General features: G+C 51.6%; 10 protein-coding genes across 10 annotated transcripts; 6 read left to right on the top strand and 4 right to left on the bottom strand.

Annotated features, from left to right (window-relative positions):
- Positions 1–411: 411 nt before the first annotated feature.
- On the bottom strand, positions 412–2011 carry HO173_009975 (uncharacterized protein; the record flags this gene model as incomplete). The annotated part of the gene is made up of 3 exons (XM_037311862.1): positions 412–1136; positions 1188–1848; positions 1898–2011. 3 exons carry the CDS (start codon positions 2009–2011, stop codon positions 412–414), a joined length of 1500 nt encoding a protein of 499 aa, XP_037161324.1.
- A 364-nt stretch (positions 2012–2375) lies between these two features.
- HO173_009974 (uncharacterized protein) lies at positions 2376–2977 on the top strand (the record flags this gene model as incomplete). The annotated part of the gene is made up of 2 exons (XM_037311861.1): positions 2376–2413; positions 2467–2977. The coding sequence occupies 2 exons, from the start codon at positions 2376–2378 to the stop codon at positions 2975–2977; spliced, it is 549 nt and encodes a 182-aa protein (XP_037161323.1).
- A 21-nt stretch (positions 2978–2998) lies between these two features.
- HO173_009973 (uncharacterized protein) lies at positions 2999–3766 on the top strand (the record flags this gene model as incomplete). Its single annotated transcript, XM_037311860.1, has 1 exon — positions 2999–3766. One exon carries the CDS (start codon positions 2999–3001, stop codon positions 3764–3766), a length of 768 nt encoding a protein of 255 aa, XP_037161322.1.
- Positions 3767–4126: 360 nt separating this feature from the next.
- Positions 4127–4776, top strand: HO173_009972 (uncharacterized protein; the record flags this gene model as incomplete). Its single annotated transcript, XM_037311859.1, has 2 exons — positions 4127–4151; positions 4205–4776. 2 exons carry the CDS (start codon positions 4127–4129, stop codon positions 4774–4776), a joined length of 597 nt encoding a protein of 198 aa, XP_037161321.1.
- A 2-nt stretch (positions 4777–4778) lies between these two features.
- Positions 4779–5249, top strand: HO173_009971 (uncharacterized protein; the record flags this gene model as incomplete). Its single annotated transcript, XM_037311858.1, has 3 exons — positions 4779–4893; positions 4966–5134; positions 5189–5249. The coding sequence occupies 3 exons, from the start codon at positions 4779–4781 to the stop codon at positions 5247–5249; spliced, it is 345 nt and encodes a 114-aa protein (XP_037161320.1).
- A 1181-nt stretch (positions 5250–6430) lies between these two features.
- On the bottom strand, positions 6431–8246 carry HO173_009970 (uncharacterized protein; the record flags this gene model as incomplete). Its single annotated transcript, XM_037311857.1, has 2 exons — positions 6431–7915; positions 8112–8246. The coding sequence occupies 2 exons, from the start codon at positions 8244–8246 to the stop codon at positions 6431–6433; spliced, it is 1620 nt and encodes a 539-aa protein (XP_037161319.1).
- A 465-nt stretch (positions 8247–8711) lies between these two features.
- Positions 8712–10766, top strand: HO173_009969 (uncharacterized protein; the record flags this gene model as incomplete). Its single annotated transcript, XM_037311856.1, has 2 exons — positions 8712–9680; positions 9726–10766. The coding sequence occupies 2 exons, from the start codon at positions 8712–8714 to the stop codon at positions 10764–10766; spliced, it is 2010 nt and encodes a 669-aa protein (XP_037161318.1).
- Positions 10767–12716: 1950 nt separating this feature from the next.
- On the bottom strand, positions 12717–14638 carry HO173_009968 (uncharacterized protein; the record flags this gene model as incomplete). The annotated part of the gene is made up of 3 exons (XM_037311855.1): positions 12717–13047; positions 13110–13858; positions 13913–14638. 3 exons carry the CDS (start codon positions 14636–14638, stop codon positions 12717–12719), a joined length of 1806 nt encoding a protein of 601 aa, XP_037161317.1.
- Positions 14639–16306: 1668 nt separating this feature from the next.
- On the bottom strand, positions 16307–17025 carry HO173_009967 (uncharacterized protein; the record flags this gene model as incomplete). Its single annotated transcript, XM_037311854.1, has 3 exons — positions 16307–16328; positions 16385–16824; positions 16888–17025. 3 exons carry the CDS (start codon positions 17023–17025, stop codon positions 16307–16309), a joined length of 600 nt encoding a protein of 199 aa, XP_037161316.1.
- Positions 17026–17512: 487 nt separating this feature from the next.
- On the top strand, positions 17513–20969 carry HO173_009966 (uncharacterized protein; the record flags this gene model as incomplete). Its single annotated transcript, XM_037311853.1, has 4 exons — positions 17513–18008; positions 18061–18745; positions 18806–20240; positions 20286–20969. The coding sequence occupies 4 exons, from the start codon at positions 17513–17515 to the stop codon at positions 20967–20969; spliced, it is 3300 nt and encodes a 1099-aa protein (XP_037161315.1).
- Positions 20970–21866: the final 897 nt, after the last annotated feature.

Genomic DNA, 21866 nt, shown 5'->3' with positions numbered 1-21866 from the left:
TTTGGCATAAAAGCGCGTGCAACAAGAACTATATTGCCATAGAAACGTACCTAAGCCCAAGAGTTTTAGACGAATGAATACTAGTTCTTCTCGAGCTTATAGAGTCCGAGGGGCTCAATCCCCAAACATTAACGATGATTCAGGTATTCCACAAGCTAAATGACAGGCTTGCCGCTTATTCTGACAACTTGCCTGATACGTGAAAAATGGTCAGCAGTTTTATGTAGTCCACAAGCCTGGAAATTCACGATTTCGTGGGTTGTAACCGCCAGGCACTGCCAACTACACGGCCTATATACGTGACACATCCAAAATTCGGCAGCCCAACGCCTTGTTTGTACAAAAACAATCACTGTCCGATCCCAGTGTTGACGCCTTATCCCGGTTCCATTTTCAAAGAATACTTTACTCTCATTCGACCCGTTGCCGAGCTTCTTTTTTTCCCCAAACTTCATCTGCTCCACTCTTTCCCTTGGTTTCTGGTACCCACCAGGCAATGAAAGCACCCAGCACCAAGGCCAGCCCTGCAAATACATAGTAGATTCGTCCTTTCTCGCCCATAGCCTTGTTCAGGATTGGAAAGAATTGCGAGACGATGAATGTAGCTAGCCAATTTGCTGCCAGAGCCCAACTCTGGGTTGCGCCCACTGCTTCCGGGCCCACAAGCTCGTTGGCGAGTATGAAAGGGACTGGCCCCAAGCCTACGGCGAAGGAGGCTACAAAAAGGAGCGTGGCGATGGCGGCGAGTATCTTGACGCCTTCGCCAATACCAATCGCTAGCAAGATAGAGCTGGTACCCATACCAGCTATACTCAGAAGGATACAGGTCTTGCGCCCAATCTTGTCAGAAAGAGGCGCGCAGAGAGTGGTGATGACGAGATTCAATGCGGAGATGGCAACTGTGAGCAGGGCGGCCTTCGTGGGTAAAAGGGCGGATAGTAGGCTGACGGAGTACATGACGATACTGTTGATACCTGTCAGCTGCTGCGTGACCATTACGGCAACGACTGCGATGATGGCCGGCCGGTAGCTCGGGTGCATGAAAGCACTGAAGATGCCAACTGTCTCTGAGGCAGCGTCAGGATTTTGAGAAGGATGTGAGCCAGCCGGCGCGCTGAGCAGCGATTCCTCTTCCGCTGAGAATCGTTAGCTAGTGATTTTTATAGAGTATGTTATGAGAGATGCACCGATATCTTCTCGACTGCTGTCAATATTCCATGCCTTGACTTCCTCATCCAGGTCCGCTTTTTGCCCTCTCATTTTTCGCAAGATATGCCGCGCATGCTGCGGATTCCTGTTCTCAGCCAGCCACTTTGGACTTTCCGGGACCAGTGACAACGCAAGCAATTGGAAGAGCCCGATGCCCCCGGCGACGGCCAGAATGATTCTCCATAGACCGTCCTTGCTTAAGAAGTACCCCAAGACTTGCGCAATCACGATGCCCATATTAACCATTATCTGCGTCAAAGCTCCAAACAACCCCTTCTCTTTTGGCGGTGCAACCTCCGAGATGTAGATTGGCACGACGACGACTGCTGAGCCTGATGCAACTCCGGAGAGTACTCTTCCAAAGGCTAGGAGACTAATGCTAGGAGCAGCACTCTCGAATACAGGGCCTATGACGAAGAAGATCGTTGTAAGGCGCATGGTGAGCAGTCGTCCAAATTTGTTGCACAATGGGCCCGCGGCGAGAGCTCCGAGAAGTCCGCCGAGGGTATAGATCGAAGAGACGACGGCGAATTGATCAGTGTTCATAGGGATACATTGAGGGAGCTCGGGATGTAGGGCGGCGCTGTTGATGCTCTTCTTTTCGCAGGTGATGACATTCTGAGGAGCATTGAGCTCGGCCTAGGTAGTGTTAGCTGTTGCAGAGCATTGGCCAGGGAAGGATTGATACCAGATGGAAGCCGAACTGAAGGGGCCCAAGAGCAACAACTAGTAAGATATAGGATAAGTATGCTGTAGTGTCTCTGATCAGAGACCGGTGTAAGGGCTCCCCTTCGCGCGCCATCTTGGTACGCACTGTTGAGGGGGGGGGGGTCGAGAATCACAAAGGTGGTTGTTGTTGTTGTTTACCGCGATTTTGATATTGATCTTCCATTGAGCAAGATGTAATTGTTATAGACGTGGAAAAGATGTTGGTTCATTTGGTTATGGAGCGGCGCTTTTCCCGTAGCAACTTTTCCCGACTTCCCCACGTGCAGTAGGCTAATACCAAGCGGTGTGAACTGACCAGCGCAATGTAATTAACGGCATCACCAGCATCAGCGGCTGCTCCGCTAGAACAATCAGGAACTATATATACCTTGTACCATCAAAGCTGCTCGATCATTGTCCTGCTGTCGGAAGGCTTGAGTGAACAAGTAATAGCGGGCATGCACGCTCGGAGTGCCTCGAGTGCTTCTACAACCAGGTGAGCCTTTGATCCCACAATGCCCATAGTACAAAGCTTCTAATGGTTCTAAGCTTCATACCATCTTTTTCTCGTCGCTCGGCCGCCATCCCGAACAAGCAAGGCACCGAAGCAATCTACACCGTCGATACACAGACACCCGGGAGCCATGCAAATATTACTGAGATCAGGATCCTTACCGGGACCTCAAACCTCTTCTCCGAAGATCCACGAGATACGGAAGCCAAATGGCTTGGAAAGGGGGACTTGGTGCTTTGGCTGAAGGACGTAGATTTTGGAGCAACGGAATTCTGGATTGCGGACGCAGAAGATGCAGGTCAGAATTATGTGAATTTCAAAACGTTATCGAAGAGAGCCTCGGTGGGGTCTTCGTGTACGCAACGAGGGAGTGGCTATTGCGCCCGCAGGATCAGCGCGAAGGCGTCCCATCTCAAGCTGCACAGGCTTCACGGCCAGTACGACGACATAGCAATAGCTGTGGCTTGCTCCGCCACATCGAACGGCAGTCTTTACAACCATGACACAGAAGGATCGACCAGCGAGATACAAAATGCGATATGGTAAACCACGCTTCGAAAGAAGGCGATGAGCAGCAGCACAGCAGAGCTGAAATACATAACCTCTCCAACGAGGTTCGTCACTGCTCTGAGAGGCACAGGTTTGGAATCACCTCTTCGCTCTCCGTTTGGACATTCGACCGACTTCGATATTTCCACAAGTGGTATTGTCTTTCTTGCAAAAGATGGACCGAGCTGTACAACCCAGCCTGCCAGTCTCAATGTCTACTACATTCCTCTCAAGACTTCTACTGAAATGTCAAGGCCAAGACCTCAGATCATCAACATAAAAGGCTTCGGAGGGCGGAGCTCCAACCCGGTATTCTCTCCAAGCGGTAACTCTGTAGCGTTTCTGAAAAGGCGCGAGCTTGCAGACTCCAATGACAGGAAACGAGTGATCGTGGTTGACAACATCCGTGACTTTCGAGCTCATACGGCCATTGACAATATGCCCACGCAGCAGAGTGAGAAAGACTGGCACTTGTCACCCTACAGTGTAGCTTGGAGTGACGATGGCAAAGAGTTGTATGTCGTTGCGGTGGAGACTGGTATCCGGAGGCTGTTCAAGATTCCTGCCAATCTCTCTTCCATCAAGACGGCGCCAGAACCCATCACAAGCGATAGCACTACGCCGGCGGATGTGCGGCATCTAAGAATGGTGTTCTCTGCGCCAATGGATTTAACGCCAGAGCGCTCTCTGTGGGCTAGTAAATCTATCTTACGGCTATTGTACGACCTGATTCCCTCTGCTCTGCCTTATGAGATGATGTCTTTTGCTGTTGAAGCAAATTGGTGACATTCCGAGGGCGTGTAACTCCATGGAAACCTTGGAATATGTTGTAAGACTTGCTGAATGTTTACCTGGTCCTGACGTTGCAGGAGCTTAATACCTGAATGCTAATCAAGAAGGGGTCGTACTGTAAAGAGATCGTGGATCTCGGGGTAACAAGCTCCTTGTTCCGTTATATATAAACATGTGCTGTACCTTCACTCTAGTGATGTCGTCGTTGTTGTCGCCGAGACACTATAGATGGCTAGTATCTCGGCGACATAATGGATAGCTAGTGTCAACACCAGTTATATACAAAGGAGCCTTTCGTCACGTCTCTTCCTATCTTGTCTTGCACTCAAGGTGGTCTCAATTTCATTGGACATCATGAATCTCACGACAAGCTATCACGGTATATGACCTTACTATGTCAGCTATTGATAGATGTTAATCCCATGAGTGCAGCAATGTCACCGTCACAAAGCCCATCCATCCAGCCTCACTTCATCAACTTGAACCAATTCGAGATGTCTATCATCCAATCCATAAAGCAAGAAACCGAAAACCTTGGTGGACCATGGTCGTGCAAGCTGTGTAATACCCAGTTCATCGACATCATGCGGCTTGTAACTCATCTCTTGACATTCTGTGATCGACATCGTTCACTCTCTACATTCTTGAATGTATCTGCAATTCACATTTGTATGCTCTTGGATGACTCTGGGTCCATCAAGACGCTCGAAACATACATCCGTTTAGCTGGCAACGACACTGATAGCGAGGTATCTGACCTTGGCAACGACACGGATAGCGAGGCGTCCACCCTTAGCAACGACACAAATAGCGACGCATCTGATCTTGCCGAGCCTATCATGAGGGAAGCAATGAGCCCGGGGATGCTGGCGAGGGTGGTACTGGGCCTGTGTGGTTTGCCGGTAACCAGGAAGAGGAAGGTCTCAGGTCCACGAGCGAGGACGAGGGAAGCACTGAGCTCGTGGATGAGGATTCTACTTCTGAGGCACACGATGAGGATGTGAAGATGAATGACCCAGTCGCAAAGGGTCTTCGACTACAAAAGAAGCAAGAGTTCCCGACGACCCCCCCTGCTCAGCTATCAGCAGAAATGAAGGCAGAGTGGACATTCAAGCACGATCGTCAGTGCTACCCCCATTCTCCCTACCACTGGCAATGACGCAAGACCACGCTCTAACCTCATGATGTGATAGGCGCAAGAGAGATTCGGGAGATCATGAAAACGAACCTCAAGCCCAACAGCAAACGCATCGACAGAGATGCCGCATTGGCCGGCTGGAACTCCACCGCCCACCCATTCAGCTGGGGGTTCAACGCCCCCAAGGCCGGGGCCTACAAGAGCTACGGCGTCCTTTCAAGCCGGTATGCCACCCCTGATACTGCTCCTTGCGTGGGGCGTGCTGACACGCTTCCAAGGGAGAGTAATGATAGGAAAAGGCTTCTCGAATTGACGGAGAAAGTGAGAAGGGAGCCGTGATGGGGAAAGTCGGCTACGGGGCCGTCTGACGTGTCACGCGGGCTCTTCAAGGAGCAACCAATGCGATCCGATTCAACCTCTTCCCCTTCTTTCTCCCCCGCCCACAAGAACCCTAACACCGTTCCCACGAGCGCACGAACAAAGATCACACACAGGCCCAAGTTCGGAAATGCAAAGCTTAGCATGTAGTATCACAACACAACCACATCAACAACCCCACCCCACATCCCCCCCAAAAAGCGCCACACGACCCCCTTCCCAACCCCACCCTACATCATCACAGCCCCCCCCCTTTTCCCAAACACCGTAACCACCAAACACCCCCCCTCCCCGCCAAGCAGCACGCCAACGCGCTAGCCGCTCACCTCCCACCATGCCATCTTCTTCGCACGGCCTTCCACGAGGGATATGACGCAGGAGCCGCGGTTCGAGCTCGAGGGCGAGGTGTAGTAGCCCGCGGTGGGGGGGGGGGGCGGGTCCTGTCGCGGGCGGTGGGGACGTCGGGGGGGTGATGATGTCCGGGAGAGTGAGGAGGGAGGGAGGGGGGGGGGGTGATGCATTTGGGCTTGGAGGTGGAGGTGGAGGTGGAGGAAGGGGAAGGGGACGGGAGAAGAGGAGAGGAAAGGGGGAGAAAGATGTCAGGTGGTGAGGGGGTCATCGGGACGGGATGGGGGTACGATGGTGGAGATTGGGGAGACACAAACGGAGATATTGTTTGATTCTTTTCGCTTGGGGGATGGAGAAGAGAATGCATGGGGACAGAGGAAGACTGGGGAGAATGGGGGAAAGGGGCTTTTGCGTGGGACGGGCAGGGGTCCTTTGATTCACTTGAGGGCTCTTTCGCTCGCATGCTGCCGTCAAGAAGACTTCGCGCGGCGGCGTCGCTGGTGCAGATCCACGTGGAAGATGCTGATGGCCGACTGAAGCCATGCCGAAAGGATATCAGGATCGCCCGGGTTTCTCAGCTGTGAGATGTTTGGGAACCGTGTGCTTTGCGTGGAGCGGATGCTCGGCTGAAAAGTTGGTCGGAGTCGACGATGTATCAGGAAAAGGAGAGCGCTATCTGGCGTGCTGCTAAAGGGGACGGTAATAGTTCAGAGACGCCGTGGAGTCGGATCGGCGACAGATAGATATGATACACGGCCAAATATGTAACGAAAGTCAAAACTGGCTCTTGTACCCTACAGCGGAGCCTTAATGCTCACGTTCCCATCCGTCTTCCCGTCACGCTCGTATTTGTCAAAGGCTGCAGGATCTTCAATGACCGGGATGCCCATTCTTTCCGCTTCGATCTGCCTGATGGGTCCAGTAAACCACTTCCGCGCCCACAAGAACCAGCTACCGAAAGCCCATAGAGCTACAATTCCGACGGCAACAGGTGTGTAGTTCAATGTTTGGCTGTTGACAGGATTTAGCTCTGGCAAACAGAACACGATAGTGATGAAGCCAATGTATAGGCAGGCCACAGCGGCTATCGGTCGTGACGCAGCACGCAAGTTGAATGGGCCCTTTTTGAAATTGGCTGGATAGATGAGACCGATCAGGATGGGAAGGCCATATGACAGGTATAGCCCAATGGTGGCGATAGACGTAGCCGCCGAGAACGCAACACTGGAGCCAAGCGAAGGTATGGCAAGTAGGAATGCAAGAAAGGCTGCCAAGCAGATTGTCCTGATGGGTGCCTCAAACCTCGCATCCACTGTAGTAAAGAATGGAGGTAAGCCGCGGTCGCGAGCGAAGCCGAACATCATTCGAGAATTCGAAGTCATGGAGAAAAGCCCAGCGTGCCAAACACACACTATGATGAGGGTCATCAGAGCGATAGCACCTTTGTCCCCGAAAATATCAATCAAGATCTGCGTTACTGGCTGGCCGACTGAACTGTCGACGGTAGTTGCAAAATCTTGGATGCAAAAGAGGAGCGAAATGAGGAGGAAGAAGCCGAAGACTGCCGACACTCCTACGGACATGAGCACCCCAAGCGGTGCATTCCATGCTGCGTTGTTTGTTTCCTCGGACAAGTGGGCGGAAGCGTCGAAACCAGTGATGGTATACTGTGCCATTAAAACACCACATACGGCAACATAAGCAGGTGAGGCTCGCACGCTCCAACCGGGCGACGGGGTCTCTCCTGTTCCATCGTAGAAGGTAGCGAAGACTGCCTTGGCCGACTGGTGGATTGGTGCTTTAGACAATATGGCAATGGCGAAACATGTAACTCCAACCGAGTGGAGAAGGATAGACGTGTTGTTGAGATATCGGAGGAAAGAAACGCCGAAGCTGTTGGTAAGTGCATGCGATATCAGAAGAGCGGCATAGATTCCAATCGTCTTGCCTGCAGTTGCCGTGTAGCTGGTACCTATAGTTGCAGTTGTGGAAATGAGTTCTGCACAGCCGAATGTGATGCCAGTCGTTACCGCAACCTGGCCGAGCAGATTGAACCAGCCTGTGATCCAAGAGTAAAAAGCTGACTTGTCATCTGGGGCTAAGATGGCAGCCCAGAAGTAGGGACCTCCGCTGGTGGGAATGGCAGATACGATCTCCGCCATACCGAGGGCGACGAAGAAGGTGAAAAAGCAGACGACGATCCAACCGACGGACATGACGCCTGGTCCACCTGTGGACAGTCCATACTCGAACAGAGTAGTGATCCCGGTGATGATGCTCTAGATACTGGTCAGTTGGATGATCGATCGATGCTCCTGATAATGCACCAATGCGACAATCCGTCCAAACAAGACCTCAACGAAGCTTTCGGTGCCTCTTGTCTTGGTTCACAGCATTGTTACTAACAGGAATGAGGGTACGATGTCATGCAGTCGCAGATAGGTCAGAAAGAGAATAGAAAAGCTAGAATCTTACAATGATGGAGAAGGAGACACCAAAGTTGTGTAGCAGTGACCAATTGCGCTTTAGCTCTTGCTTGTACCCTAGTTCTGCAAGGCGATCCTCATCCTGACCTTTGATGGAGGGTCCTGGATCTAATTCGTTGTCCATACCGTAGTAGAGTAGTATAATATAATCTGTTGGCCTCAAAGCTATCTTAAGCTGCTCAACGCTCGGACAATGTGGAAGTACAAGTAATGATCTGATGCAGGTTCAAGAGTAGACTGCAGGAGGGGGGGGCCTGGAACACTCTTCGAAATCACTATTGCAATTGCAATTGCAACAAAAAGAAAGGTCAAACATTGTGATACTGAGGGTATACATTTTGTAGCTGACGATAGCAATGCCGTCGCTATCTCTAAGCCGTTTGATTTGCCGTTGAATAATTGTGCCCCGAGAGTCCCACACTAATAATATAGAATCCGGTCAGCTTCCGTTTCCGCCTGGCTTGGCATACTAGTATCTCTGTGGTAAAGTACTGATAACGACTTGATTGGTTCGCTTATTTTCACCCCTTAAGGCCTAGTCACATGTTGACCTCCTCATTTTCCCAAACTCAATGCCCCCTTCGTCAAAATGGCAGACAGCGAGAACCCACTGCTCAAGGCGTTGCCACCAGAGACAGACTACCTCTCCTACCTCACCATCCTCGAGTACAATCTCACGGCCGAGCAGCTCCCTACTCTACACGACATCCTTCAAGACACCACACTTACTGCCAACATTGGATGGGATCTGGTCCACTTGTTGCTTCCCCTGCTTCCTGCGTCACATCAATGTATACAGGATGTAGCACGTTTAGGCAATCCGAGGGAGGTGGTGTTAAAGGTGACTGAACTCTTGGAAGCATTCGGAGAAGAAGAGGAAGCGGAGGACGAAGAGGAGAGTGAGGACATTGAGGAATTAGAAAAGCTGAAAGAGCCTGGAGTAAGTGAAGACGATGCCCGTGAGGATGATGTTCAAGATGGCGAGAATGTGGCCGCAGAATTCACCACTTCTGAAGGGCCGTCTAGGCCTCCATCAAAGGGCGTCAAATTCACAGCTTTACTCGAGATGCTTTCAGTTCTCCACCCGCGCATCAAGACCAAATACCCAAGTCGCTTCCTATCGACATCCCTACAGGCCATTCTACCAGCCTACTCGCAAGTAGCTAGGACTACGGAAGCAACAGAAGCCGTGTTAGGATTCATCAAGGCTCTGTCTGGAACCAGGAGGCCTAAGTTGCCGCCTCGGAAGAGTAGCGTCATGATACCTACACAAGCAACTCCTGTCTCTGCGCCTGATCCGGAAGGCCAAGACGAAGCTTTGGGGGTGGACGAGAAAGGTTTGCAGTCTCGACTGTTGCAGTCCTTCCTAACCTACGTTACCGAAGCCTACATGAGTTCAACTGCGCTGGATGAGGATGTCCCGGGTCTGGCCTGGTCTAGCAGATATCAAGAGGAGCTACATCCTGAGAAAATTATTCCGGGACGGCGGACGTACGGTAGTCTGTTCGTGGAGGAAGAGCATCTGCATGAACGAGACACGATCACGGGCCATATCCTGGTAAGTCTTGTGAACTTTGCCGGAGAAGATCGCTGACGATTGCAGTCACTCGCTCGAGACCTCAAGCTTGGTGCAGAAGAATTGCTCTCGACCATCACAAAGCCAGATGAATTAGACTTGGATGAAGAGCAGGAGCTCCCATCTTCCGCATCTGACGTTCCCTTGTCGAAGACAGGCTCGATGTTCATCTTGGCAACAATGGCAGCCTCATCCACCCTTTTCGACGCTCCAGCATCTTTGCCATCTTTAAGCCTCGTTCCAGACTTCGCAGGCATACTCGCAAGCTCGCTCGGTGATTCGGCGACTGGCAGTACTGGGGCAGAATCAGAACCACTCATCGATGCAGTCCTCTTCCTAGGTTTCCTCATCATCGGTTCGCAACCAAATGTCCCGGCGGGAGCTGATAATGACCACGTTTTCAACAATGTTCTCCAACGACTTTCTCTGCTTTCCGCAAATATGCCATCTCCTGTCCTACGATACCATGCCCACCTCCTGACATCAACGATACTCCATCTCAATCCTTCAGAAGACTCCCGTCTGGCATTCATACGAGATACACTGGAGCACTGCCCCTTCGAAAATCTCAAAGCAAGCGCCATCGGCTGGTTGAAGGATGAGATACTTGCGGCTGAGAAAGCTGAACGGAGCAAGGACGAGCCGGATGCAGAGGATTCAATATTCGCAACATCCGCTGCGCTGAACAGCCTTGCACCGTTCATCTTTCCGAACCCGGAGAAGCTTATGGAAGGCCAATCTATTACGGGCAGCTATGCCACGTTTCAGGCACATCAGCCGTTCTATCTCGCTGTCCTCAACCTTCTCTATCTACTCCTCTCGTCTACCACACTATCTAGCCGTCTACAAATGGCCGAAGTAGCGAAGCAGAACGAATTACCCAGGTTTCTGGACTCCCTATTGCAAGCTGCGAAGAAATTTCAGAGTAGCCTCTCAAACGACGAATTGGAGTATGGAGATGAGCAAGGAAGGAACGACGGGTTTTTAGTTATGGAGCTTATGGAGATGGCAGTGGGGCAGGCTCAGCATGCACTTTCGAAAGTTGGAATGAAGGACCTGGAAGCTTGATTGGTGTGTTTCGATAGGTGACGATGGCGTGGATAATCACAGATAGGAGTGAATGTCAAATTTCGAATTGCCTCTGGGATCTTCCCCTTTCCCCTGCGCTCCGAGCATGATTTTTCGGATCCCTTGTAGGAATATCCTTTCACATCAGCACGCTCTTCCTCTCGTAGCCCACCCATGTCTTCCATCCGCCCGTTCCCAAGATATCTCGCCTCTGGTCAAATTTCCCCCCCAACCCCCACCCCCACACACAAACCCTCCAAGATCGCTGCGCCTGGGCAAAAAGAAATTGACAAAAACAAAATCGACACCTGCAGGATTTGAACCTGTGACGAATTAGCCTCGAAATTTTCCCATGGTGATTCATGGGGTGCGACCTACCTGCGCTCACGAATGAAACAGATGTCGAGAATGGAGAAAATTCGAGTCTGTCGCCTTAACCACTCGGCCAAAGTGTCACGGAACGAATAAAATTGTTCCTATTTTCATATCTTAATATGTGATCTTAACATAAAACAAGGGGAGAAGAACATGGAAGTTTGGTAGCGATCATGATTTCATGAACTTCATCCTCGTCAGTCTGAACTCGCAAAAAGCGTTGCTGCTGTTGTAGCATCATTCACTCGTTCACTCAGTCGATCGCTCGATCCCCGCCCGGCAACCCTTTTCTTCCATACCGACCGGTCCACCTAACTCCACTCTCCTCTCCTCTCCTCTCCACAATCACAACCACCCGATCCATCCACGCCCGTAACCAAGTCGAGTCGAGTCGCCAAACCAAACCAAACCAAACCAAAACAAAACAAACACCAAAAACCATCAAAAGAAACCCACAACCCCTCACTCCACCTAATTAGCCCTCCCAACGACGCAACCTCCCCCCTCATAGCTCCAAACCCTCCAAACCCTCAACACACCCCAAACCCCACCACACCCAACTCACCACCCCCCCATCTCACCTCCCCACCCCCGAACGCCACAAAATGACCACCCAACCCCCCCACCCAACCCCCCACCCCAACCCCGACCCCCCTCCGCCCCATCTTCCTAACCCTCCTCCTCGCCTGCCCCGTCCTGCTCCTGCTGCCCCCCCGGAAACTGGACCTGTACACCTTCTCGCTCGCGGGAACGATGGTCGTATCGGCGGAGGAGCTGGCCTTCGGGTCGGGCGCGCGGGGGAAGATGCCGTGGGGGCGGGCGGAGGGGGGGGGGGAGGGGAGGGGGGGGGAGGGGGGAGGGAGGGGAAGAAAAAGGGGAAAGGGGGAGGGGGTGAAGGGGCTGGCGGGGAGGGTGTGGATGGGGGATGAGAGGCCCGGGTGGCAGGGGCGGCGGCTGGAGCGGGAGAGGGAGGAGTTGGGGCGGGGGAAGGGGTATGGGGATATTATCATGGGGCAGGTGCGGGAGGTGTTTCCGGGGTTTGGGGGGAGGGGGGGGAGGGGGGGGGGGAGGGGAAAGTAAGAGTAGTTGGGGATGGGTGGGCGAAGAGGGGGGGGATGCTACTTGCGGCGAGGGGGAGATTGTTTTACTCGCATACCAGGAGAGTCGGGGAGCATTGCGTAGGCGCTGGTCTGGGGACGTTCGTGATATGTATGTACGCTTTTTCTATCTATGCTCCTGGTGTGATGCTGAGCCTATTGAAAATGAAAAGTGAAGAATGACTGGCAGCTGCCCCCGATATCTTGCCGCTTCTGGTGCCGAAGCCCATGCTGATCGCTTTTGTGAAGGTTGTATGCCACATTTCCTTCTCGACGTTAGGGAAGCATGCCGAACTTTTGGAAAATCAACCATGGGTGTCGCCTGTAATGATGCTGCCGATATGAAAAGATGTTGTCTGAGCAAAGCCATGCTGCAGAGGCTTGCTGCCTGCATGTTTGATATTGCTGGGGAATGATTGTCGTCCGAATGAGTTCTCCCCACAATCAACAAAGGGATTGTTGCCCAACAACATGGCAATCACCAGGGGTAGTCTTCATCGAGATGAGGAGGCAGAGTCTGATTCTTCATCTGCTCCTCTATCTCCTCCATCGTTGGAGCCTCGACTTTCAGCGATCCATCGGCATGCCTCCCGGTCACTTTCAAGAAACCACCCGAGACAACGTGGAGGACATGACCGTATGCCTGCGTCTCACGTATCTTGCAGCGCTCACTGTTGGATTCCATGTGGGCTGTAAGTGCCGCTGGCGACTTGAATATTTTGAGGCATCTCAAGCAACGATGGTCCGTTCCCTGGTGGAAGCCCGAGGACAAATGCACCTTCAATTTGACCAGGTCGTTGTAGGTTTGTCTGGTGATTATCAGCTACCGCAAAATGGCAGAAGGAATCAATTAGACCCCCTCAAAACGTACAGGCATTTGGAGAAAGGACAGTGATACGTATCATCCGCGGGATCACGCTCCAGTGCTAAATTGTCCCAATCTGTACGGATCCGGTGTTCTGTACCAGATTCCGACGGCAAGATATTCTTACGATAGTCGGGTGTCGTAGGAGCAGTCCACCCTCCTGTCACTGGCGTCGTTTTGGCTCCCGGAAAGAGCTTCGCAGCCCAGGCTTGCTTCCCTGAAGGAACTGCGGTGGAAGGTTCTATTCGTAAAGCCTGCAAACCTTCGATCACACCGCCCCCCGGGACGTTGCTCTTGCTCGTGTCTCCAGAACTGGTGGGTAGCCCGGGCTCGTCATCGTCAAAGGTCAGTCGTTCTGCTCCATTGGACGCAATTGTTGACTCAACATCGCCTAGGTCTAAGTCTTCAGCACGGCTCAAAGCCCGAGCAGTGAGATGACCGTATGGTATATAGTCGTCCATGAGGTTCAAACGTACACCACCCTCGGAATTATCGACGAAAGATGTACCTCTCTCCGACTGAGGTTGCATCGCGGCGATTTCTGCGCCTATGGTACTGGGCTGGTTAGAGATGGCATCCAAGTGCAACGCTGCCGCAGCTCGATATTCTCTGATGATATTCTGGTTGACTTTCTCCGCAATGAAGCCGCGGCGATCGCGGCATCGGTTGTTGTATATGTGATCGATCAAAGCAGAGCCCTTGTCGAAGACAATATGACAAGCTGGGCACTTGACCTCTTGCATTTTGGCGTGGTTCTATTTGTGTCAGTCAATGATTCCCACAGACTGGAACCGAGACCACGAGCTCACCTGCCTCATGTGACGCTCCTTGCCCCTATCACTACGAAAATCCTCGCCACAGATATCACAGCAAATGTGCATGTCGCTTTGGACCTTGTGCTCAAGCAATGCCACGTCATCGGCGCAGTCCACGTTACAGAGGCGGCACCATTCGTGGTCTTCATCCTTGTGTCTTTTCATGTCCGTCTCCTTGGTAAACCCACGGGTGCAATCTTCGTAGGTGCAGGGAACCTTGCTGTCGTGTTTGGCAGATTTGGCAAGCTTGCCCGCGTTCATGGGTGGTGTTGGCTTGGGAGCTTGGGTAGCTGCCGTTGACTTACCGCGAAGATGAGGCGGCGGCACGTCCTGGAGGCTTGTGTTTGAGGCTGGCTGCTGCCTCACAGTTGACGCTTTGGAGGACGAGGCTTCGCCGGCGTACTCATTCCAGCTTTGCTTTGGGATGGATTGTTGCCTCACAGTTGACGCTTTGGAGGACGAGGCTTCGCCAGCGTACTCACTCCACGTGGGATTTGTTATAACTATAGAAGGGCCACGAACAGTGGAAGGCAAGTTGCCTGAGCGATTTCCAGACCAAGCGGAGCCACTCGTAGCGGAATCGTCAATGCTGTGGACATTGGAAGGCAAATTGCTGCGTGGCTCGGCATGTACAGCCTTCGTGAATTTGCCATTGATGATGGTTGGTTTTTGTTGCTGCTTGTTAGGTTGGCGAAGGTGCGGTGGCTTGGTGGGATCCATGGCGACTAGGATGGTGTTTATCGAAGGAATGGTGGGTACAAGAAGGTTGAACGTTATGTTGTTGCAAAAGTGATTGAAGGAGAGTATGGTGATGTGAGATGATCAAAAGCAAGTGAATAGGTAGACGCCCTAAGAAGGGACCCCAACAAGCGCGGGCCTTCCCCAGGTAAAGGCAGAGCAGGATGACTTCAACCCTGATGCAAGTTGGTTGTAAGTTGAAGAAATCTTTGGTCGAGTGTTGATTTGTTGTGGGAGTGAGTGAGACGGAGCTGCTGGTGGGTAAAGAGCCTCGAGTGTTCGGAATGAAAGGGTCAAGTCTCTCACGAGTGAGAATTTGACGGCTGAGAAGCAGATTTCCCGCCAGTGACACCTGGCCGTCGAGGAAAAAATGTTCGCAAGTGGAGATGGTTGACAAGATCAAGCCAAGATTTATGGAATCGATGGCCTTGGATGATAATATATGGCAAGATGACTCGAAGGTCGAGAAATGGATTCAGGCCGCCAAAGCTGATTTGATGAAAGCGAGATTTGGTAGGGTAGCTCTTGGATTTCAGAAGCACACCAGCTAACAAGTTCAACTGTACAGCTACCTTCCGTCACAGCCATACCAGCTACAGTGCCCAGCCAGAACGATGCCTCCTATCATGGTCAAAGTCCACAAAACCACCATCGCCTCTTCCCTCCCCTTCCGCCTCCTTTCTCGTCTTTGGCTGTTCCCATTCTACTCCTCATCCCCGCCCTACTCTCCGCTTCAAACCTCTCCATCCCCTCTCTCGTCGCCTGCAACACCCTCTCCTGCCTCTCCCACATCGCCAATGGCCGACTCGGATGCGCAATGAACTCCTCCGCCCCTAATGCATTGCCAGATGGCGAATGCACGATCCCGCCTTTCGGTGCGTTCGGCGAAGTCAATGGTTGAGAGGAAGAACGGATGCGTGATGGTGAATCAAGATAAGTCTGTTCGCGAAGGATGTCACGAGGATCAAGGATCTCGGAGATGCGTGTGAGCTGGCGTGGTATTGCTGGAATAGAGATTTCGCTGAGTAGGGTGTCTGGGCTAATTGGACTGGTGGGACTGGTTGGGTTGGATGGAGAGCTGATGCTGGAGGGGGAGCTGATATAGGTGGTGAGGAGCGAAGCCGAGGAGGTGGAGGAAACGCGCTTGGATTGCTTTTGGCCCATTTTCATCAAATTTCGAAGAGCGCCTCAGGTTTTGCATATGGCGTCCTCTTTGCAAAGTCAATGGATTGTGTTGAGCTAGGCTGGTTCGACACTACCTTTTGACACTGTAAACAGTCAATTAAGAAGACTCATCAACCGGTTCATTGAAGGCATATCATTGGCTTCCACAGATGATAGTTGATGGCTTGATGGCGTCCAAACGGAGGCCATTTTGTGTGGTGGAATTTGCTCGTGGTAGACGCGTGGAGGAAGTGAACGAAACGGGAAGGACGATTCATGGTGTCTTCGTGTCCTGGTCTTGGCGTTTCCACCCGGACAGGCATAGTGAAAGCATTGCAATCAGAATGAAGCAATGTCTACGAAGGGAAATGGCTAAGGTAACAGTGGTGAGATTGTGTTGCTTCGAATCACGACAGGGAGGGAAAAAGACGTCGAGGCTTTTACTACTCATTTATATAGATGGATCACGCTTTAGAATATCTCTATTCAGAATCTGGAGAAAGGCAACCTAAAGCTGTAGTCAGTCATCTGTCCAGACATGCCGCTCCCAGAGAAACGATGTACCATTTGCCTCTCAGGGTGATGATAGCCCAGTTGTTCCCGTCCTTGTCTGTCTCTTTCTCGACCTTCGTCGAGAACGAAATAGCACTCATTATCCCGTCTCCAAACTTTTCATTCAATATGGCTTTGTATGCGTATCCGTAGTTCTGTACAATTTCGTAGAGGCGGTAGATTAACGGCTCCTTTGGCGGCATGTCCATGACTTGGCCACGGAATGGGTAGCCTGCCAACTGCATCCCAAGCTTGCTCTTGTCCACGCCCAGGATGTCGGCGAGCTTTTCAGCATCTTCGGATGTTGTTTGGGCTTGGCCGTAGAAGATGGCTGCAACAGCTACTTCATTGCGGCCAAGCTGCTTTGCTATGTCTTCGAAGGTGAGGTTCTTGGCGGCTTTTGCTTCGAAAAGAGTAGGGGCTTGGACAGGGAGGCGGTCACGGAGGGAAGACTGTAAGCAATTGGTCAGTGTCTTGGTCAGTGTCTGTTAGTCAACTGGTGACGTTTCACTCGCATCTAGTGTAGCAACTCGAGTACCGCTGGTAGTCATCCTAGCAATGTTCAAAGATACGAGAGATGTGAGACGTTGTTGATGTAATGGCGTCAATTTCGACAGTGCTCTTGGTGTGGTTTTTAGGAGTGTAGAGGCCATTGAGGCGTGATATAAGAGCAGAAGATGATGCAGGATGTGGTTTCAACGTAAGGTCCGTGAATCATCGGGTAGATGGAGCCCCTCGGAGGGTGGAGGAGATCGTCATGCTTGGCTCAGTACTCTAGCCCCCTTCGAAGACCGCCGCCAGTTCCGCATCTCCGCTGTCAACTCTTTAACAACTTACTCTCAGAGATCTCTTGGCAAGTTGCAGAATGATAGTACAAGGGGTATCATTGTTGAAACATGCTGATAGACTGTCGCTGTCAGTGTTGCGGCTCGCGCCTGCCCTGTTGGATTGAAGTCAGCTGGATGCTAATTGGTCCCTGATGTGCCCAGCTGCGTCTGCAGTCAGCGAGAAGCACGTCTTTATTCCCACGTCTGGCACAAGGGATATCGAGCTTGAAACATCTCACCACCTCAGGTCTTCGGACCGAATTGCAATCCCTAGTAGTATCCTTATCATTGTGTTTTTGTCTGATTAGCAATAATGGATCCTAGAGCTGGCCAGCATCCTGGCGGTAGGGAAGATGATCCTTTGGCCTACGGAGACTATCCTGGATCTTCAGGCAGCAGACTCCGGGAGGAAGGGGAGTACGATGAAGGAGCAGAGGGAGAGCGAGGCCTGATCGGAGACACTTATCGAAAAGTACGAGACAAATATATGCCTCAGCACGATGGCAGCAGCCAGTCAAACCCATCTGGCGGTCTAGGGTCTTTCCTTTTTGGCAAGCTTCAGAAAACGGTCCAAGACATCGGCTCTGGAATCGATCAGAAGCTCGGTGGAACAGGTCCCAAGCATAGCCATACTCATGCAGGCGCTCAGTGCGACAATGGGATGCACAACACTAGCCAACATCGTTACGGCAGCTTTGCAGCTCAAAGAACTGGCAACGACGCAAAGTGGTATGTCGATGGTTGTGGTTACATGTGGGCCGTGTCTAGAGCTCTGGAGCAAGCGACAGAGTCCATATGGATCCTGGACTGTGAGAAATCTCTTTGCTACCAAGCAGTTTCTCCGACTAACCGATCAATAAGGGTGGCTGTCACCAGAGCTCTACCTGCGGAGACCTCCTTCCAAAAATGAGCAGTATCGCCTTGACCGCATGTTACAAGCAGCCGCTCAACGTGGTGTCAAGGTCAACGTTATTGTTTACAAGGAGGTGACGCAGGCTCTAACGCGTAAGTACCTTTCTCCAACCTTGCCAGACTATTTGCACTCCCTTCTACCAAGAAACACCGATCCTATAACTCGAGCGCTCAGTGGCATGGGTCTTGCCGCTACCTTTCTGTCCCTCGAACACGTGGAGAGGGAGAATCCGCTGATGGCCCCTCCTTCGACAGTCTGCTCGTATCACACCAAGCATGCACTGGAGGACCTTCATCCCAACATAGCGGTCTTCCGACATCCTGATCATCTCCCCGATGCCCAGACTCTCCAGTCTTCTTTCTTCTCCTCTTTGCAGCACCTATCTCTAAGCGCCAAGACTGCTTCTCAGCTACCTGAAGATGCCTTGAAGGCCATCTATGGTATGAACGAAGATGTCGTCCTTTATTGGGCACATCACGAGAAGCTGTGTCTCATCGACGGCAAGATTGCTTTCATGGGCGGGCTGGATCTATGCTATGGAAGATGGGACACGAATCAGCACCCGATCGCTGATTGTCACCCTTCCAATCTTGATGAAATTGTGTTCCCGGGGCAGGACTACAACAACGCTAGGTGAGCATTAGCCTTGGTGAACAAGTTTTGCTCGAGTAAGTCGTAGTTGACGCTCGATAGGATCATGGACTTCCAAGATGTCTCGCATTACCAAGACAACAAGCTAGACCGCAGAGACAGCTCAAGAATGGGCTGGTCAGACATCTCAATCAGTCTGAGTGGCCCTGTTGTGGAAGACCTTCGAGCCCATTTCGTAGAACGGTGGAACTTCATTTATAACGAGAAATACGACGTCCGGAAAGATACGAGATATTCAAGGCTCACTTTTACCCAGAATGCGGCGGGGACAGTGCCTCATCAAGCTTCTCAGGCACTTCCACCAGCCTCTCAGCCATACCTGCCTTACCAACCACAGTCGGTTGGGTACCAGAACGTAGGCTCATCTCAGGGTAATGGAGGCTACCCTCCTCCATCCCAAGGGCGTCCTCCGCAAGCGTACGGGCAATATGGTGGGCAATCAGCCAACCCCACTGGAGTAGCTCAAGAGCAGGTTCCGTACTTCCCACCACCTCCTGTCTCCAGCCGTGATATCGGTGGTCAGAGCTCTGACGAAGAAGACGCGGCCCGTGGAATGGGCGAATATATGGCAACACCAGGCGGTCATCACCAGCATCGCGAGCGTTTCGAAGAAAAGGCGGAAACTTTACAAGAAAACATGATGGGAAGGTTTGAAGCCGGCCGGCAATACATGAGCGGCAACGAGCACTATAGCAAGCTACATGGTCACACCCAAGACGCAGGCATATCCTGCCAGATCGTCAGAAGCTGTACCAAATGGAGTCATGGCATATCCACCGAACATTCAGTCGCAAACGCCTATATCAGCATTATCGAGAACAGTCGCTATTTCATATACATTGAGAATCAATTTTTCATCACAGCATGCACCGACGCTCAGAAGCCCGTAAAGAATAAGATCGGCGCAGCGATTGTGGAGCGAATTCTACGTGCAGCAAGGGCTGGCGAGAAGTACAAGATTATTGTGATTATCCCTTCCGTCCCAGGCTTTGCCGGAGATCTCAAAGACGACGCCAGTCTCGGAACTCGGGCCATCATGGAGTTTCAATACAATGCCATTAATCGTGGTGGACACAGTATCATGGAGATGGTTGCCAAGGAAGGATACGACCCTACCGAATACATTCGTTTCTACAATTTAAGGAACTACGACCGCCTTAATGTTGGCGAACCAATGAAGAATGCTGAGAACAAGAGTGGCGTGAATTACGAAGATGCCCGGTACGAGCATGATGCCGCTGTAGAATTGCCTGCCGGAGATCGAAGCGCGCAGTACGCAGGTCGTCAAAAGTATCAGCAATATCAACAAGCAACGACGAATATGAACAAGCAGCAAGGACTCTACACCGGAGACTGGGATTCAGTTTCTGAATGCTACATGCTTGGCGGTAGAGACATCCGTGATGTGCCTTGGGAGAACGGGAATATTCCAGAAATTCAAGCCTTTGTCAGCGAGGAGCTGTATATCCATTCGAAGGTGAGCTAGGTCAATGAATCAACGATCAGGTGCTGATTTTAATAGGTACTCATTGCCGACGATCGCATTGTCATTTGCGGCTCTGCCAACCTCAACGATCGCTCACAACTTGGGGATCATGACTCTGAGATTGCATGCATCATCGAAGACCCTATTTCCGTTGACTCTTATATGGATGGCAAGCCCCACCGAGCAGCAAAATTCGCGGCCACGCTTCGACGACAATTATTCAGGAAGCACTTGGGTCTACTTGCGCCGCAGAACATGGAGAAGCCGAATCAGAATTTCGAGCCGATTGGCGTTCCCAACATTTACGACTACGGTTCGCGCGAGGATCAGGCGGTGGTGGACCCATTGTCAGACAGCTTCTTAAACCTATGGAATAGTCGTGCCCAGACCAATAGCGATGCATTCGGCAGAATCTTTCACCCTGTCCCGCACGACGGTGTATTGACGTGGAGCGATTACAACGCGTTCTACGAAGTCTTCTTCAAGGACTCAGACGAAAATGCTGTAGGCAAAGACTTGAAGAAGCCCGCGAAGTACAAGTGGGGCCATGTTGTTGAGTCGAACTTTTCGCCTGGGGAAAGAGGTACGAGGGAAGTCAAGGACTTGTTGAGTACCATCAAGGGTACGCTGGTCGAAATGCCGTTGCTGTTCTTGATCAAGGAGGACATCGCGAAAGAGGGAATCTCGCTGAATGCTTTCACTGAGGAGGTGTACACCTAGAAGATGACCGGACCTTGGTTAGGGGACACCCCTGAATTGCTCGATCTTGCTGCAGTTGCCCTTTAGCTGGCCAATGGCATGAGTGAGAAGTTGTCCTGTGCGAAAAGAGGTGTCTTCATGGGCTACACAAGAAGTCTACCCCACAGTACTCGCCAAGAATTGCAATAGAAGATGAACAGCTGGGCTGTGGCATAGACTGCGTGGACCATGACATCGCGAAAGCGTTGAGGATAGAGTGAACATAAGAATCACCGCTTAAATGATCGCTACGACCTCGCTTGCGTTGAGAACAATAGTAAGCATGAACAATGTCGCGCTTGGAATGCATTCACACTAGCGACGGATGCGACACTATTGCACTTGAAAACATGACCGTCCCATACCGCATTGTATCGTATCTGTGTCATGATTGTTGCGGTGCTTTTGAGCGTTGTATCCGGGATTCGTATGTTGCTGCATTCGAGTTCCAGCCGTGTGGGAAGGTAACATGGGAAGTGCGCCTCAGCTTGAGACCGGCATACGGGTCTCTGCCATCCAAAGGGATATTGGTAGACAGGAGAGTCTTGTTCAAGATGCGCAGAGCCTCGTGGGGGGTTTCAATTTTGCTGCTGTTGGGTGGATGCCAATGTTCACATCGGTGCCCCATCGATATCCCGCCGTCTCCCCCTCCTTTCTCCCCTTTTTCAGATCGCCAGAGATTATGCATCGGCTGCTAGATACTGTGAGCGACTTTACCTACTTCTAGGATAAGCCCAGTAAGATGATCTGGGATACCAGTTCGCGTCGACAAGTAAGTGATTAGACAGATAGACCTTTCACTCTTCTTCCATTGCACACATGGCAAGGCCCGTTCAGGGACGAAAGCAACACAACAAGTACTTACTTTACGTGAGGCGA

Source organism: Letharia columbiana (assembly GCF_014066305.1).
Source record: "Letharia columbiana isolate WasteWater2 chromosome Unknown Sc0000044_s0, whole genome shotgun sequence".
In the NCBI taxonomy this organism is placed as follows: Eukaryota; Fungi; Ascomycota; class Lecanoromycetes; order Lecanorales; family Parmeliaceae; genus Letharia; species Letharia columbiana.
The sequence above is the reverse complement of the archived record's forward strand: the minus strand, read 5'-3'. Positions and strand labels throughout refer to the sequence as shown.